Source organism: Cynocephalus volans, chromosome 12 (genome assembly GCF_027409185.1).
Source record: "Cynocephalus volans isolate mCynVol1 chromosome 12, mCynVol1.pri, whole genome shotgun sequence".
In the NCBI taxonomy this organism is placed as follows: domain Eukaryota; kingdom Metazoa; phylum Chordata; class Mammalia; order Dermoptera; family Cynocephalidae; genus Cynocephalus; species Cynocephalus volans.
The window spans coordinates 6,924,670-6,943,580 of record NC_084471.1 but is presented as its reverse complement, the minus strand read 5'-3'; the positions used below and the strand labels follow the sequence as shown (position 1 = coordinate 6,943,580).

Sequence of the window (18,911 nt, the reverse complement as noted above, 5' to 3'; positions counted from 1 at the left end):
TCAGTGTCTTTGTCAAAGAAAAGTTTGTAACCAACTACGACCAGAAAGACTGGTGACTTGTAGAATAGTAGTTTCTAGTTTAGAGAAGCAGTTTTTCCTTGGCAAGTATTTATGTGGGAAGTTTAGGCAAACACATTTTTGTATTTATGTTATTAGTAAAACCAAAAGTATTTCAAGGACAATCTTAAACTATGTTTAAGTTTATACTTCTGTACTCCTGGAAAAAAGACCCTGGGTCTCAAATGAAACTTCATAAACTTGTTTGCCTTCGAAATTTGAATATAGTTTTTCAGCTCTTGAAGAGTTTACTTTCCTTTGAGGAGACTGGTAGGGGAGGGGCTCTTTATCATGCTGTGCTGAAATTTATGCAAGATCTTTAGCAAGATGCACACAGTTATTAAGTCAGCATTCGTCCGCAGGTCAGTGCTCAGGGAGTGTGTTGGGAATGACAGAAGTGGCCTCTGTGGCCTGCTTGGGTTTAGGGCTGATGTGGTCCTGGGTCGTCTGGCTGGAAGTATGGACTTAGCAAAGGGAAAGTTCAAGTTACTGTTTTTTGTGTTTTTTTCCAAGTGACAAGTTTTTTGAAAAGGTGTGCAAAGTAAGAATAAAGTCCTGAAGTAAGAAGCGTGGGGCCTCCTGGGATTGCATCTGGAGAGTGGCCAGTATTCTACCAGCTTCAGAAATGGGAGGGAAAGCAAGCCTGGCAGAGGTGCCCATTCCATTCTCAGCTTGCTCAGTAGCTGGTGATTGGAAGACAGTCTACAACAGCGTAGAAAAAAGTGCGGGCTATTAAACTTGAAAAAAACCTTGAAATTAATTTTGTATATTCGTCTTTAGTCTTGATAACTAATCCCTTGCCTTGTGTCATAAAAAATAATCAGTGTCCCTTTGTCACGTTTAGGTGGTTGTTCAACATGTTCATTTTGATGGACTTGGAAGGACTAAAGATGATATCATCATTTGTGAAATTGGAGATGTTTTTAAGGCTAAAAACCTCATTGAAGTAAGTGTGATCTCTATTTGGCATTCTTTTCCAGTCCCTTCTGAAAACCTGTAACTCTTCCCATCTCCTCAACCTACTAAGCACCCCACCCCGAGCCTGGTGTAGACCTGTTTCCTACCCCAGAGGAGCGCTGGTTCCTGGAAGCTGAACCCCCCTGGTTCCTGGGTGCCTCCCACAATCTGACATGTAATTGCACTTGCCTCACTTCCTGTCTCTCTTATCCTGGAGGAAGAAGTGTCTGTCTTCTTGTCCAAGGCCAGTCCATCCTGTGTTCTTCATAACTCCTCCAGCATCGTAATGGGAGCTGATGTATTTGTCCCCTTCCCAGGCACCATGCTGAGCATTCTGCTGCGTTCTCTCCTTTGGGGCCCTCGCTGACCCTATGGGGGGGCACTTGTCTGTTACCCACTCCCCATCTCCTCAGGGTCTTGCTCTGTCTGTGGAGCAGTCTCTTTCCTGGGCTGCACCCTCTTTCCCCTCCCCTCTGTGGGTTCCTTCTGTCTTTGGGGCTACACTGAACAAGCAGAAGTCACCAGCAACTTCCTTGTGGCCGGATCCAGCTGGCCCCTTTCAGTACTCATTGCCCTTGACCTTTCAGCAGTATTTGGCACTGTGGACCATTCCCGCTTAAAATAAAAAGTTTATGGTTTTAAAAGATTAAAGTAAAAAAAGTATAAAAAATCAGATGGTACAAAAGGGTATTGAAATGGAATATACACATTTCCCTCCCCTGGCCAACTCCAGTCCACTTTCCAGTGGTAACACGGCTAACAGTTTCTTCTGCATCCTTCCAGATATGTTGTGCACATGTGTAAACACATATATCCTTTAAACAAAAACTTTAATTTTCCATGTTTTTATTCTGCAACTTTCTTTTTTGACATCATAAATTATGGAGATCTTTTCACATGAGCACATACTGATCTGTTGGCTGCATGGTACCTCACTGTGTGGACTTCCTGTCATTTATTGTAAGCGTTTCCCTTTTGATGGACATTTAAATTAATTGAGTGTTTTGCTCTTACAAACAATGATGTGTTCAATGTCTTCATGTATCTTTGCGTAAATATGACAGTATATCCACAGAATAAATTCCTAGAAGTGGGTTAACTAGGTCAAAGGGTATGTGCTTTATCATAGGAACAGATGTTGCCATATTGCTCTCCAAAGAAACCCACCATTCCACACTCCTGCAGCAGTGTATGAGAGGGTCTGCTCCCCAAAATTGGGTGTTCTCACATTTTTTAATTCTTGCCATCCTGTCAGGAGAAAAATACTCTCTCATTGTTTTAATTTGCACTTATTTAGTTATGAATGAGATCAAGTGTTTTATACTGCTTATTAGCCATTTGTGAATTACCTATTGGTGTTTTCTGCTTTCCATTGCATTGTTGGGCTTTTGTTAATTTATAAGAGCTCTTGGTATATTACAGAAATGATCACGTTGTCACTTATGTGGAATATATTTTCAGTGCTTTGTTACTTACCTTTTGAATGTTTCTCTACCTCCTCTTCACATTTTCTCTTCCCTGGGTTTCTCTGAATCCCATTCTCCTGGGTTGCTTTCCGTCTCTCATCACATTCATTTTTAGTCTCCATTGTCAGCTTTTTCCCCCTGTGACCATTCTTAAAGGTTGCTTTTCTGCAAGAATCACTCTTCTGGAGATCTCATCCACATCCCTGGTTTCAAGTACAGCCTAAATGTGGAGGGCTCCCCAAGCTCTGTTTCTAGCCAGTTCCTCTTTGTTGAGCTCTAGCCCTGAATAAGCAACTGCCTACTAAACATTTCCTTGTGGAATTCCATAGATAATCTCCAACTCCATGTGGCTAAAATCTGAAGTCATTGTTTCTTTCCACCCCCTGCCCTGCCTGTCCTTCCATCTCTATTCCTGACCTCTCCAATGGCACCAACCTAACCTTTTCAGCTAAGCCCAGAGCTGAAAATTTTCACAGCCTCCTCTTTCTCCGGTACTCCATTAGTGACAGTGTCTTCCAGCTCCTGCCCGTGAACCATCTAGAGTACGTCCTCCCCTCCAGCACCACGGCCCGTGCTGGACCAGCCTCCATCCCTGCTGCTGGAGCTGCTGCAGGAGCCCCTCATGCTTCTCATTTCCAGTCTTCTCTCCTTCTGAGCAAAACTCCATATTCATCCGCCTGATCAGCTCTTTCTTATAAGGAAATTTGATCCTGTCTCTCCTCTGCTGAAAATTCTGAAGTAATTCCCTTTTACCTGCAGGATGACATCTAAACTTTGGTAGTGACACAAGGTCCTTTCCTACTCTGCTTCCTGAGCACCTTTTCTGCCTTACTCTTCTACTTGTCCTTCTAAGAAGAATGGACTCCTGGCATCAGAAAAGACTGCTATTGGGCTGGCTGGTTAGCTTACTCGGTTAGCGCATGGTGCTGGTAACACCAAGGTCAAGGGTTCAGATCCCCGTACAGGCCAGCTACAAAAACAAAAACAAAAAAAAAAAAAAAAAGGAAAGGATTGCTGTTGACGTTGAAGAGAGGGAAAAAAGTGAACAGTGGTTAGAAATGGTTAGAAAGTTGAAACAACATAAAAAGGCACGCGTGCACACATGCGCGCACACATGCACAGACGTCTCCCCTTCACCAAACGTAATCACTATTCACACTTGATTATGATTCCTTCTGGGATAACATGCTAGGCTGTGTATTGTGTGTGCGTGTATCTTAATTTTCTTGTTTATACAGAAGGGATTATGTTGTGCAAGCTCTTTATGCTCTAGGCTTGGTTTTACATTTCTGAATGGATTGTTTGGTTGCCCATAGTGCTTTTTCCATTCTCTCATGGCTGGTTTTGGTAGTGCTCTCTTCTCAGTGATCAGCTACTTAGTGCCGAATGGTAAACCACTAGCCTGGCCATGTAGCCACCATTTGTTTCTGTATCTTAGAAGAATACATTCTCTTTGTTTTTTTCCCCTTTTTACAGGTAATGCGGAAATCTCATGAAGCCCGTGAAAAATTGCTTCGTCTAGGAATTTTTAGACATGTGGATGTTTTGATTGATACATGTCAAGGTACATATTGTGATGTAGTTATCTTTATGATTCTCTTTCCACCATCCATCCTCCAGGATCACAGAAAGGCTATTCGTGTGGCCAGATATACATAGTACCTAAAGGTTTATCAAGCAGATAGGTCGTGATAGTTAACAGTCTCAGGAAGAACTGGATTTTTACATCAGGCTGAGGGAGGAATGGTGCACTTGGAAAATATTGTCATCTAAACCCCTGGACTACACCAGGGTTCTGAGAATGATTGCAAAGGAAGGAGATAGGCTTCATTCAGCATGTCCCAGCCCAGCAGCTATCTGAAAGCACTCTTGGCAGAACCCGTCTAAACGTGTGCTTTAAAAAGAGGAGGAAAGGACCGGCCCGTGGCTCACTCAGTAGAGTGTGGTGCTGATAACACCAAGGCCACGGGTTTGGATCTCGTATAGGGATGGCCAGTTAGCTCACTGGGTGAGCGTGGTGCTGACAACACCAAGTCAAGGGTTAAGATCCCCTTACTGGTCATCTTTAAAAAAAAAAAAAAAAAGAGGAGGGAACTAGATTTCTGTTTTAGTTTTAGCTCATTTTCTTGTTTGCTTTGTGATATTGGGCAAGTCTGTCAGTTTGATCAACATTCATTCTTTTACTCATGGGCACCTGCTAGGAGTCAGGCCCTACGCAGGTACCAGGGAGAGGTGCTGCAGCATGCAAGACACAGTGTCCCCCTTCAGGAGCTTTTGGTCAAGTGGGGCAGGGCTCAGGGACAAACATGATGATAGCTTAGGTGACAGGTTTTGCTGTAAGGGGTCTAAAGAGGGAAACTTAGAATTTCCTAGAAGGGGTGATCTATAAGCTGGGCCCAAAAGATGTATATGAGTTAGTCTGGGGAGAAGGGGGTAGTGAGGTGAGGGATGAAGAATGTTCTAGGTTGAAGGATAGCATTTAACAGGCCCAGTGGCCAGAGAAGGGATGGTTCATTGGGTGGACTGCAAGTATTTGGTAGAGCCAGAATGCAGATTTTGGGGAATAAGAGTGATGAGAGAAAAGGTACAAAAGTAATCAGGAGACCACATTATGAGGACCTAATATGTCATGGTAGACTTTGGATTTTATTCTGAATTCAGCAGACTTCCATTGACAGTAAATATTTAGACTGAATCAGTGAACAAGTAAACTCTTTCGAATTGAATGGGGGATAATTTTGAGAAGGCATAAATAAGACAATATATGAAAATGCTTGCAAAAATATAAAGTGCTAGTATGATCTAAGGGCATTTTTATTATTTGGAATATAGTTTCAGCCAAAACTAACAAGAGACCCCAAATTAACAGTGGCTCAGACAAAAGAGAAGTCTTCTTCACACGTTTGGGAGACTGTCAAGGGCTTTTGGGTGGTTCTGCTCCTTGAGGTCACTTCAGCTGTTGTGGTTTTCCCATGTTGCCCTTGTCTCTTCATCATACCTAGGATCCCCTGATCCCTCTGATGGCTGAGCACCATGCCCTCATTCCAGCATTGGGTAGTATGAAAGGATGGGCCTCACCCTTTAAGGACCTGTCCCAGGTGTTGTACACAGCACTTACCTTTCATGCCATTGGCCAGGACTTAGTCACATGGCCACACCTATGTGCAAGGGAGGCTGGGAAATAAAGTCTGAGTGGCCAAGCACTCAGCTAAAAAATGGAGGATTCAGTTATGATTAGAACAGTGGTTCTCAAAGTGTGATCTGAGGTCTGCTTTTTGGAGGGGGGGGCTGGCTGGTATGGGGGTCAAACCCATGACCTTCTTGTCACCAGCACCGTGCTCTCCCAAGTGAGCTAACTGGTCAGACCACTCAAAGTGTGGTCTGGGAACAGCAGTACTGCTCTCACCTGGGAACTTGTTAGAAATGCATATTTGACTGAAGCAGAAACTTCAGGGGTGGGGGCAGTGATCTGTGTCATAGTGAGCCCTGCAGGAGATTCTGATGCATGTTGAAGTTTGGGAACCACAGGAGTGGTAAAAGGGAAGAGATTTGAGGAGACAACCTTTCTGTAACCTTCAGAGTAATAATAACATAGTCAGGACGAGATACCTTCTGAGAAATGTGTTGTTAGGCAATTTTATCATTGTGTGAACATCATAGAGTGTGTTTACACAAACCTAGATGGTCTAGCCTTCTGCACACGTAGGCTATATGGTATAGCCATTATAATCTTATGGGACCACCGTCATATATGTGGTCCATCGTTGACCAAAGCGTTATGTGGTGCATGACTGAGCAGTACCTGTGTAGCAGCAAGTGTTTATATGCACAATCCCATCAAATCCTCACAAAAACTGGTGAAGTGTTGGTATTATATTTTTTTAAGTTTTATTTTATTTTTAATTGACACATAATTGTACTATTTCTTGGGTACAATGTGATGTTTCAATACGTGTAATATAGTGTAATGATCAAATCAGGGTAATTGACATACGTCAACACAAACATTTATTGTTTCTTTGTGGTGAGAACATTCACAATTTTCTAGCTATTTTGAAATATACAATACATTATTGCTAATTATAGACACACTACTGTTCAGTAGAACAGTAGAACTTCATCCTCCTATGGAACTGTAACTTTGTACCTGATGACCAACTTCTCCCTTGCCTTACCCTACCCCCTCCTCTGGTAACCACTGTTCTCTCTACTTCCATGAGATTTCATGTATGAGTGAGATCGTGCAGTATTTGTCTTTCTATGTCTGGCTTATTTCACTTAACATAATATCCTCCAGTTCTTCCATGTTGTTGCAAGTGGCAGACAGGATTTCATTCTTTTTTAAGGCTGAATAGTATTCCATTGTGTATATGTACCACATTTACTTGATCCATTCTTCTGCTGATGGACACTTAGGTTGATTCCATGTCTTGGCTATTGTGACTAGTGCTGCAGTAAACATGGGAGTACAGCTATCTCTTGACATACTTGATTTCATTTCTTTTGGGTGTATACCCAGTAGTGGGATTGCTGGATCTTTAAATATTTTTCAGCTAATGAAATCAGAGCTCAGAGGTTTAAGTATCTTGTCCAAAGTCAGACAAGTGAGTGATACAATTCTAGGGCCCCAGCCCTGATCCATTACCCAGGGATGCTCTTCTCGGTGGCGAGTTTTGTTGGTGGCATTTGGTTCAGCTCTTTTCTCTCCCTAGTATACACATGACCTTGTACATGGTCAGCTGGCTCACCTCTTACAGTGGTTCTCTACTCTGGCTGTATTAACTAGGAGCTTAGAATGGTTTAGGGCAGTGAAACTAATTCTGTATTATACTGCAGTGGTGTACACATGTCATTATACATTTGTCAAGACCCATGGAATGGACAATACCAAGAGTGAACTCTAATAAAAACTGTGGCCTTGACTTAATAATAATGTAAGTGTTGGCTTATCAGTTGTAGCAAATGTACCGCACAAATGTGAGGAGTAGTAGGAGGAGGAAATGTGCATCGGGGATGGGGAGGGGTTTTTTGAGAACTGTGCTCTCTGCTTTATCTTTCTGTACACCTAAAACTGCTCTAAAAAATAAAGTCTCGTTAATTTAAAAAAGGGTGGGGAGTGCTGGCCAGTTAGCTTACTTGGTTAGCATGTGGTGCTGATAACACCAAGGTCGTCCCTGTACCAGCCAGCAGCCAAAACAAAACAAACAAAAACCAAAAAAAAAAAAAAAAAAAAAAAGAAATGGTGCCAGGGCTCTGTTCTACACCTGCTGAACCTCAGTATGTGGGAGCCAGTGCCTGGGCATCAGTAAGTTTTGACAGCTGCCCAGATGCATCTAGACATCCAGCCAGGTTTGAGCTTCTCTGCTCTGTGCAGTGCACGGAGTTGTCCTTCCTTGCTGTGAGAGCCCCCGGGCCCCTGCAGAGCGCAGTCCGCCTCGAAAAAGGCACAGAGCCAAGGGGTCATGAGGCAGCTGCACTGATCACACCCTGGCTGGACTGAGGACCACAGTACCTCTTACATTTGATAGTTTGATAAACAATGTCGTGTTTATTGTATCTCTTCCAGCTTTACTAAAATCCCTATTGCCGCGTGTACTCCATGGCTTAATGTCAGTTGAATTGAGGCTCCAAATATTTTTAAGGACCTCCCTAGTAGGAGAACAGATTCCTTTAGCAAATATTGTTTGTGTAAGCAAATAATGCTGCTTATATTTATCTGCTGTAGCAAAGGTTGACTGTTTTTTGATATATTCTACCACAGGAACTAGAAACAGGTTTTTTGGTGTAGAAGTGTATTTTGCTTTTGTGTGGGAGTGTTCTTAAAGATGGTACATTTTCCTAAGGAGATTGTAAAATAAAATGAACTTTCAGATTTCTTTTTGTCTTTTTTGGCAAAGGAACCCCAAATAAAATGACATTTCTAACTGTCTCATTGTTTAATGTGTTTAATTTACTTAGGTGATGATGCATTACCAAACGGGTTAGATGTCACCTTTGAAGTCACTGAACTAAGGAGGTTAACAGGCAGCTATAACACCATGGTTGGGAACAACGAAGGCAGTATGGTATGCTGCAGCATTTTTTCTTTTTCGTACTGGAACTTTGAATTATGAACTTTTAAAATACGCAATCTAAAATTGATAATAGCTTCAAAACTCTTTTTCATTTCATGTACCTTAATCTGTTGTTATTGGTGGTTTCTCTTTAATCTCCCTAGAATTGATTATAATGTGTTATGAGTTGTTTGATAACAATATTAACATCAGTCATTAGGAATGATTTGGGGAATGTTCATATCAACAGTCTTGTTCAGGTTCACAGCTTGTCCCTTGTGTTCACCAGGTTTGCACATAGGATGTGTGCACTGGCAAAGACAGGTTTTATTTTATTTTATTTTATTTATTATTTTCTTATAAGATGACCGGTAAGGGGATCTTAACCCTTGACTTGGTGTTGTCAGCACCACGCTCTCCCAAGTGAGTGATCCGGCCATCCGAACCCATGGCCGTGGTGTCATCAGCACCACACTCTCCCGAATGAGCCATGGGCCGGCCCCCAAAAGCAGGTTTTAAAGAGTGAAAACAATGGCCAGTGACAGGCCAGATCTTTAGTCTACATTTTTCTTCTGTTTTTACAAAAGCCCCACAGCTAGCATAGTCTTTATTGAAGGTTGTCATTCCTTCCGTTTAAACCACTGCTATGTTTTTCCCTCCTAGGTCCTTGGCCTCAAACTCCCTAATCTTCTAGGACGTGCAGAAAAGGTGACTTTTCAGTTTTCCTATGGAACAAAAGAAACTTCGTATGGCTTGTCCTTCTTCAAACCACAGCCCGGAAACTTCGAAAGAAAGTAGGAAGCCAAATAGATCATTTTGTACAGTGGCCTGGTTTAAAAGTTAAAATAGATGGTTTGTTTGTGAAAAGAAACTTGACAGAATCAGCTGCCACTTCTGTAGTGTGACAACACGATATAGATTTCCTCCTGAAGATGAATCCCCCAAGTGTAGTTTTAAATCTGTTGATTTAAATGTGTACAAGTTCTAATCACTGTTTCAGCTTTTAAAGCTCTATCCTGTTGTCTCCTAGTTTCTCTGTAAACTTATATAAAGTTACTGGACAGTTTCCTTGGAGCTCACTGCGGGAGACAGACAGAGGAATGTCAGCCGAGTATAGCGTAAGTAGCGTCTGGTCATTGTCTTTGTCGACTCGGGTGAAAGCAAAGTGCCCTTTCATTAATTCCCAGAGACAGCCAGAGAGAGGCAAGGGGAGGCCAAACCCTTTGCGGGTCTCATGGGGCTGCCGTGGAGATGAATAAGCAGATAATGCTCCCAGCAGAGTGCTTGGCACATCTCAGGCACCTGAGGTGCATTAGCTCCTCATGCTCTGATCCTCGTGGGCCAAAGTTGTGAAAACTCAGCACATGGAGGTAGACCAGGTGGGCTGCAGGTTCAGGACATAGACTTGAGCATTGCGAGCATTTGCATTTCTGCTTTTTCTCCAGGTGGCAGCCTTTCCTCGTCTGGAAGGGAGTAGCCCTCAGACCCCTTTCTGCTCTCATACAGCCCTTGTGTGCGCTATGGTGGGGATGTGGAGGGGATGTCCTGGGGCAGACGCTGTTCTCTCCAGTAGCTCTCAAGTTGCAGACTGTGGCCAGCAGTGGTCAGACACTTAGGAGCTTCCTCCCATCCTTCTCCCCAGTGTCCCCCTTTATCTCTTTTTTCTAAGCCTTTTTTATAGAGTACATTCGTAGGAGAGTAGGAACGCCTTGTTTGTCCACATGGAGTAGCAGAGATGAAAGACACTAAAGTGTACACTAGGCTGTGGGGTAGGTACAGGTGCAGGGGAAGAGGAAAATGGGAGGGGAAGGGCTTTGCAGCCGGCAGCCCTGAAGTTGAGAATGAGTGGAGCTTTTAAAGGAGAGGACTGGAGTGTACTTGGGCTTAGTCTTCAGGGCCCACATTCAGTAGGGGCTCGCTGCCCTGATAAGATCGTCCTGTCTGGCCCCACCTGTCCACCTGACAGTGAATTCAAAGACATAAGGTGTGTCTCCTCTGAATAAGAGGGTCTTTCTTGTTAAGAGCTGCCTTATAAGGGATGAAGAGATGATTTAGGAAGCGCTGCCCCTCCTGCAGGAATTTGGGAAGGTGCCTGAGTCTGAGGTGGCCCTAAGTGCAGAAATGGCAGGTGAACAAGGAAGCCCCTCCTGTACCATCCCCTGGTTCCCCAGCGCCTGGCATGGTGCCTTGTGGGGGCTTCATAAGTAATCGTGCTGAGGTGAGTGCCCCCAGGTTCTCACTCTGAAAGCGGATGGGGTGGGTGTTCTGGGCCTTTGATGGTGCCCCACCCACCCCTAATGGCCTTGAGTTCTCTTGCCTGAGGGCTACAGAGAATGCTCAGTGGGACCATGGGGTGACCTGACTTCTTTGTAAGAGTTAAATTACCTTCATACTTCTGAAAGCCACCAAACAACATTGCTCACTGTTCAGAAAGAACATGGGCATTTCTCTGAGTTAGAAATCTAAGACAGGCTGTCCTGGCTTCAGGGAAAGAGTGTCAGGCTGAGAGGCAGGTCCCTCTTGCCTGGACCCCAGAGATACTTGGTTCAGGCTTCTGGCTGTGGGAAGGATACTCTTAGCTCATGAGACTTTGTCTCCTGTTTTTCTCTGGGGGCTGATGTGAGTTATCTGGGTCCGGGACTGGCTACAGGCAAGGGGTTAGGTGGACTGAGAGTGGGAGGTGTCAAATTGTCTTAGGCATCTTATTCTTTAAAAAGAGATGGAAGAGATGGCACCTGTTGATTACAGACTTACCTGCGGCCTTCAGACCGTTGGCCCTGTCCCCTCACCTGGAGTACAGTCCTACTGCCTGGAACAGTGTATCCCTGGCCTCACTTCACGGCATTCCCTGTTCCTCCTCTCTCCTTCTCCCCTTCTGCCCTTTCTCCCTCCCTCTCATCATTTAAAAAAATTTATCTTAGGTATTTAAATAGTTAATTATTTAGTGATGTTTCATTCCAAAACATGATTGTGGCCACTTCCTCGAGTGTGTGTGGTGCAGAAAGCCACTCACTCCCACGTGTGCGTTTGCAGTTTCCCCTGTGGAAGACCAGCCACACGCTCAAGTGGGAAGGCGTGTGGCGAGAGCTGGGCTGCCTCTCCAGGACTGCGTCGTTCGCTGTTCGAAAAGAAAGCGGACATTCACTTAAGTCATCTCTTTCGGTAAGGACTTTTTTTGTTGAAGTAAATAAGTTTGTTGATCGGCCAGCTGTCTTTGCCACCATCCGGGCTGATTGAGAAGTGTCACAGAGATCGGGTGGCTGAAACAGTGGCTCTTGGCTTTCTGTGAGTCATGGTACACTGCCTTGTGTTATTTTTTCTAAATCACATAAGCAGTAATGGGTAAAGGTGTGTTTAAGAACTGACCATGGAATTCCAGCTTTCAAAAATAATTAGGAAGCTGGCTGAGTTGACTTAGGCCAGGGTGGCGAGTTCCTTGAGAGAATGACCCAGGGTCATAAATGCCATGGGACAAAGGGGGTTGTTTATTCATGTGAACCACAATGCCTCACTCTCACGCACCGCCCGTGCCTCAGCATCCTCTTATGCGAGCGTACTTCAAAAAGTTTGTGGAAAGATCCATGTTATCTTTCAATTCTATTTTTGCATGAACTTTTTGAAGTACCTTCATATAAGCCAGGTATAATTCTACCTTCCTCCTACGGTTTTTATAAAGATGAAGCATTTGATCATTGTAAAGTGCTTGTTAGCACAGGCCTAGCATATAGTGAGTGCTCAATTAGCATTTGTTGTTATTTTATAGAACTATTTGAAGTGAAAAACTCCTAAACAAATTTCTTTCAGCATGCCATGGTCATTGACTCTCGGAATTCTTCCATCTTACCAAGAAGAGGTGCTTTGCTGAAAGTTAACCAGGTACTGTTCTTTCACCTAAACCCTAGGGTGGAGGGGAGCCAAGCTTTTGACAGTAGATAGTCTCGGCAGGCTGGGTGACCCTAGGAGCATGGGGAGTCACACAGAGCATCAACATTTTTAATACTAAACTTTTCCCTTTAATTGTAAACATCACTCTAGAATTGCTTGCAAGGATTGTCAGCTCTGTGCTCAGGGCTCCTGTCCCTGGAATTGTGTCCTGCTCCCTGCACTTCATTCTTGTGCCTTCACAGAGCCCAGTGGCATCTTTGATGGTGACACATAACAGGCCAGGAGGGGAGTTGTGATTCCGTGTGTAGGGTTTCCTTAGTTACCCGTGAAGGAACACCTGAAGACAGAGACCATAACTCCTACACCTGCTGGGGCCAGGCAGGGGATGGCAGTGAGAGATGCTGGCGCTCTTTGCCTGGTGCCTGTGGAGGAATAGTCTTCATCGCCTTAAAGAAATGTGCCCCTCAAGTGGTTCTGGAAGCATGCTTTTAGTTTGTCCTTCCCTTTCCTTCTCTTTTTTTTTTAAGCCAATGAAAGTATCCTTTAGTTCACCTCTACTGTAATGAGGATTCACCTCTGGTATTGTGACTCTTTTTTTCCTTTTCTTTTTCCCAATTTTATTTATATTTATCTTTGTGGGATAAACTGTGTTGTTTCAGTTCATGCATATACTGCACAGTGATTCACTTAGGGTAGATGGCATAGTAACCTCTCAGTTTACCCCTTCTCCTCTCCTCCACCCCTCTCCCCTCCCAGCCTCTGGTAACCATTATTCTACTCTCTACTTCCGTGAGAACCACTTTTTTTTTTTTTTTTTTAGATTTCACATATGAGTGAGACCATGTGGTATTTGTCCTTCTGGGACTGATTTACTTCACTTAACATGATGGTTTCCAGTTCCATCCATGTTGCTGCAAATGATAGGATATCATTTCTTTTTATAGCTGAATAGTATTCCATTGTGTGTATATACCACAGCTTTTTTATCCATTCATCTGTTGATGGGCATTCTGGTTGATTCCCTCTCTTGGCTATTGTGAGTAGTGTTTTGATGAACATGGGAGTGCAGGTGTCTTTTTGATATATTGATCGCGTTCCTTTTGGGCATATGCCAGTAGTGGGATAGCTGGGTCATAAGGGAGATCTATCTTGAGTTCTCTGCGGAACCTCCGAACTGTTTTCCATAATGGCTGTAGCAATTTTCATTTTCACCAGCAGTGTAGGAGGGCGCCCTTTTCTCTGCATTCTCTTCAGCATTTGTTGTTTTCTGTCTTGTTGATAACAGCCATTCTAACTGGGGTGAGAAGATATAATTGTGGTTTTAATTTGTATTTCTGTGATGATTAGTGATTTTGAGCATTTTTTCATGTGCCTTTTGGCCATTTGTATGTCATCTTTTGAAAAAGTCTATTCAGGTTTTTGTTCATATTTTAATTGGGTTTTTTTTTTTGGCTCTTGAATTGTTTGAGTTTCTTATATGTTCTGGATATAAGCCCAAGATGTGTAGTTTGCAAACACTTTCTCCCAATCTGTAGGTTTCTCTTTACTTTGTTGATAGTGTCCCTTGCTATGCAGAATCCTTTTAGTTGGATGTAGTACCATTTGTGTATTCTTGCTTTAGTAACCTGTGTCTTGTGGTCTTGTTCAAAAAAGCACTGCCCACTCCCATTTCATGTAATGTTTCCCATATGTTTTCTTCTAGTAATTTCATAGTTTGGGATCTTAAATTTAGGTCCTTAATCCATTTTGAGGTGATTTTGTGTATGGTTAGAGATAGAGGTCTAGTTTCAATCTTCTGCATATGGATATCCACTTTTCCCAGCACCAGTTATCGAAGAGGCTGTCCTTTCCCCTCCATATATTCTTGGCACCTTTGTCAAAAATCAGTTGGCCCTTAGTGCATGTTTTTTTTTCTGGGCTCTCTATTCTGTTCCCTTGGTTTGTTTGTCTATTTTTATGCCAGTACCATGCTTTTTTTGGTTATTATAGCTTTATTGCATATTTTGAAGTCAGGAAACGTGATGCCTCCAACTTTGTTCTTTTTGTCCAAGGTTGCTTTAGCTATACAGGGTCTTTTGTGGATCCATACAAATCTTAAGATTGTTTTTTCTATTTCTGTGAAGAATATCATTGGTATTTTGATAGAGAGTGCATTGAATGTGTAGATTGCTTTGGGTAATATGGACTTTATTTTTGGTGGCTGGTTGGTATGGGGATCTGAACCCTTGACTTTGGTGTTAACAGCACCATGTTCTCCCAATTGAGCTAACCAGCCAGCCCTAATATGGACGTTTTGATGATATTAATTCTTCCAACCCATGAACATGGGTTATCTTTCCATTTATTTGTGTCCTCTTCAGTTTTTTTCAACAATGTTTTGTAGTTTTCATTGTAGAGGTTTTTCACCTTGGTTAAATTAACTCCTAGGTACTTCATTTTTTTTGGTAGCTATTGTGATTGGGGTTACTCTTTTGATTTCTTCTTCAGCTGTTTTGTTGTTGGTGATTACTCTTTAGTCTCATTACTTGTTTTTGGTCTGTCTAGGTTTTCTAGTTCTTCATGGTTCAACCTTGGTAAGTTGTATGTATCCAGGAATTTATCCATTTCTTCTAGGTTTTCCAGTTTGTTTGCATATAATTGTTCATAGTAGTCTCTTATGATCCTTTGTATTTCTGTGGTATCATTTGTAATGTCTCCTTTTTTGTTTCTGATTTTATTTGAGTCTTCTCTTTTTTCTTCATCAGTCTAGCTAAAGGTTTATCAATTTCATTTGTCTTTTCGAAAAAACCAAATCTGTTTCATTGATCTTTTGTATGTTTTAAAAATTTCTAATTCATTTATATCTGCTCTGATCTTTTATTATTTCTCTCCTACTGATTTGGGGTTTGGTTTCTTCTTGATTTTCTATTCCTTGAGGTGTAATGTTACATTTTTTATTTGAAGTCTTTCTTTTTTGACATAGGTATTTATTGCTATAAACTTCCCTCTTAGAACTGCTTTAGCTATATCCCATAGGTTCTGGTATGTTGTGTTTTCATTTCCGTTTGTCTCCAGGAATGTTTTAATTTCCTTCTTGATTTCTTCTTGGACCCATTCATTTGTTTAGGAACATGTTGCTTAACTCATTAGTAAAGTAAGTTCATAGACAACCTCAGAATACTCCTGTGTCATAAGGGGGGTGAATAAACCACTTACATCCTTCATATGAAGACTAAAGAGCAAACTAACAAGACAACAGATACAACAACCATATAAAATGCAGGCAATATTAAAAGATGTAACTTGAAACAACAAAATGTCAAAATGTGGGGGGGGGGGAAGTGCCAAAGTGTAGAGTTGGTTCTTTGTTTTTTCTTATATATCAAAGTCAAGTTGTTATTAGTCTAAAATAGTCTAACTGTAACATGTTTTCTGTAAGCTTCATGGTAGCCATAACACAAAAACTTATGAGACATACTGAAAGTAAATAGCAAGAAATCAAAATACACTGCCAGAGAAAACCACTCAAACCACAAAGAAAGACAGTAAGATCAGAAAAAGGAAAAAAGGATTAACAAAACAACTAGAAAAAAGTAACAGAATGGCAGTAACAAGTCCCTATATATCAATAATAACTCTAAATATAAATGGATTAAATGCCCCAATTAAAAGACAGCAAGCGGCTGAATGGATTATAAAACAAGAACTAACAATATGCTGCCTACAAGAAACTCACTTCACCTATAAAACACACACCAACTGAAAGTGAAGTGGTGGAAAAAGACATTTTGTGCAAATGGAAACATAAAAACAACAGGAGTAGCTATACTTATATCAGGCTAAGTAGACTTCAAGCCAAGGAAAGTAAAAAAAAGATAGGGAAGGTCATTATATAATGATAAAGGGATCAGTTCAGCAAGAGGATATAACAATTCCAAATATATGCACACTTAACTCTGGAGCACCCCATTATATAAAGCAATTACTATTAGACCTAATGGAAGAAATAGACTCCAACACAATAATAGTTGAGGACTTTAACACCTCACTTTCAGCAAAGGACACATCATCCAGACAGAAAATTAACCAGGAGACATCAGAATTAATCTCTACTCTAGGCCTGTTGAACTTAATGGACATTTATAGAACATTTAATCCAACAGCTGCAGAATACACATTCTTCTGAGCAGCACATTGAACATTCCCTAGAATAGACCTTATGTTAGGTCACAAAACAAGCCTCAACAAATTTTTAAAAATTGAAATCATACCAGCTACCTTGTCAGACCACAATGGAATAAAACTAGAAATCAACAACAAAAGGGACACTAGAAACTGAACAAATACATTGAACTCCCTTTCCCTCTTTTGCTGGAGGTAGGGGAACAGAGACATGGTTCTCTGTTATGAGATCACTAACAGTGCAAGCACACGAGGAGCTGAACTCGGGCAGCAGACAGCTGAGGGGTGCTCAGGCTGTGATGATCTTGAGGTCTTCCCAGGTACCTTCCCTTGCTCTGGCCGATGGTTGTCAGTTGTCATGCAGGGCAGAGGCCTGGGGCGCTTCATCTTCAGTTAGAGAGAAGCTGGAAATCAGATTTTTACACATATCCCACCCAACTTGTGAAAGAAGGTTAGCTAGTTTTTTCCTCCAAACCCTGATAAGGTCAACAAGCCATATCCATTGCCAACTCTGTGATAAATGCTCGTGTTGCTGTGTTTCTCTGGCATGAAGGAGAAATGTACTCCGGGTCATTCGGTACCCTTGGTGATTCTCCAGTCTCTGCCAGTGCATTGTTACTATCTGTAACAATTAGGATACCGCTTCTAGGAGACAGAATGTTCTGTTGCCTTTTAAAAAATATAAAACAGCAAAATTAAATTGCAACTGCCAAAGCATTATCTTGTAGCCCTTGTAATATTGTTATTTGCTCTAATTGACCTGTGGATTCTTCCCCCACAGGAACTGGCAGGCTACACCGGTGGGGATGTGAGCTTCCTAAAGGAAGATTTTGAGCTTCAGCTAAATAAACAACTTGTATTTGATTCAGTGAGTATTTAGCCAGAACCTTATCACCTGCGTTGCTATCCCTTGTGTTTGGAATCTTCTTGAAAATCTTAGTCCTGAATATCTGGCACTAAAATGGAAGCACAGAGCAGTGATGCTTTGACCTGAAGTGTGTATCTTTTCAATTTAGCCAGAATTGAAGACACTCTGAGGAAGAGCAGTAACTATTTTCTTTTAAAAAGAACATGGGACCACATGGGACACAAAAGAGTCCCTTCCCTCCTATCATCTCAGGGCCTTCGAAGAAATGTGGCTCAAGGATGTATGAGGGTCTCTTTTCCCTTGAAGTGTTGGTTCCATGGAAATTCTCAGCTTCACCTTATTTTGCTGGGTCTACAGGGCTCTGGGTGCTACCGGGCATTTCTAAAATCTTTAATCCAGTTTGGTTAATTTCTTCTGATTCACTCAGGACATGAGTAAGTTATGGGATTGGGATCTAGCCAAGGCAACCCCAGGCTGGGGGAATTCCTGTCTGGTTTCTTAAGACTCCCAGTGCCCAGGGTGTCTGGCGGCAACTCTCAGCCCACTGCTACTGCCTATGCCCTGATCTACCTTAAAATGTGAGGGTAGGGCTTGCCCAGTTAACTCAGTTAGTTAGAGCATGGCGCATACAACAGCGAGGTCCAGGGTTCGATCCCTGTACCAGCTGGCTACACTGCCCACCTCACCCCCCGCCCCCCCAAAAATCCTGAGGTCGAGGAGTGAGTCTTAATGAAATAGCACATGTGGCTGTTTCTGGACAGTTTATTGTAAAATAGTTTATTGCTGCTCCCATTCAGTCCTTAATTGATTGCACGTTGAGTTTGGTTCCTGCCTTTCCCCGACACTGACATTTCAGTGGCTGCCACAGGCCTTGTTATGGTCTTGTTCAGTGACCTCTGCCCAGGCCCTGCTGCACTGTCATCTGCTCGCTCGTTCTTCTTGTTTTCTCTTTCTTGGTTTCCTTGACTCTGTTATTCCTGCTTTCTCATTCCATTCCCCAGTGTCTCCTTCTTAGGCCCTTCTGTAGCTGGCCCCACGTCTGCCTTGTGGGCTCTTCTGGTCACTGAGGTCAAGGGCAGTGTGAGGCAGATGGGATTGTTCCTGGTGGTGTCTGCAGGGGAGGGGTGGTCAGGTATACTGTGGCCTCCCTGTTGGGCCTGCGGTCTTAGGTAGACTGTTAGTGAGACAGGGAGTTGAGGGTGTGACGGAGGCCAGGTTCCACCAGCAGCACCAGGAACCTTACTCCCTCCTCTTCCATCCTGCCGAGGGGACCTCGGGGCCATCTCACTGCTCTTGAGCCCCATGGGTCCTGCCCAGGGTGTTCTCAAAGCCTGCTGCATAGTTCCCATCTTTGCTGCTGTCCGTAGCCGTATGAGGCTGTGAGGGGATCTGTCTCAGCACCTGCATGCTCTGCGGCCCCTTGCTTTGCTCTGTAGCACGTGCCACAGCACCATGCTCAGAGCA

General features: G+C 42.8%; 1 protein-coding gene and 1 non-coding gene across 3 annotated transcripts in view; both read left to right on the top strand.

Annotated features, from left to right (window-relative positions):
- SAMM50 (SAMM50 sorting and assembly machinery component) overlaps positions 1–18,911 on the top strand; it is a 47,694-nt gene that overhangs the window by 4,437 nt on the left and 24,346 nt on the right. For both annotated transcript variants that reach the window (XM_063075116.1, XM_063075117.1), the window contains exons 3-10: positions 902–1,003; positions 3,957–4,044; positions 8,439–8,545; positions 9,197–9,327; positions 9,564–9,651; positions 11,567–11,695; positions 12,338–12,409; positions 17,361–17,447. In XM_063075116.1, the coding sequence (XP_062931186.1) occupies positions 902–1,003; positions 3,957–4,044; positions 8,439–8,545; positions 9,197–9,327; positions 9,564–9,651; positions 11,567–11,695; positions 12,338–12,409; positions 17,361–17,447 (804 nt within the window). The remainder of the gene's footprint in view (positions 1–901; positions 1,004–3,956; positions 4,045–8,438; positions 8,546–9,196; positions 9,328–9,563; positions 9,652–11,566; positions 11,696–12,337; positions 12,410–17,360; positions 17,448–18,911) is intronic.
- LOC134361400 (small nucleolar RNA SNORA7) lies at positions 631–770 on the top strand. Its single transcript, XR_010021426.1, has one exon. It is a non-coding gene; the product is annotated as a small nucleolar RNA SNORA7 (small nucleolar RNA).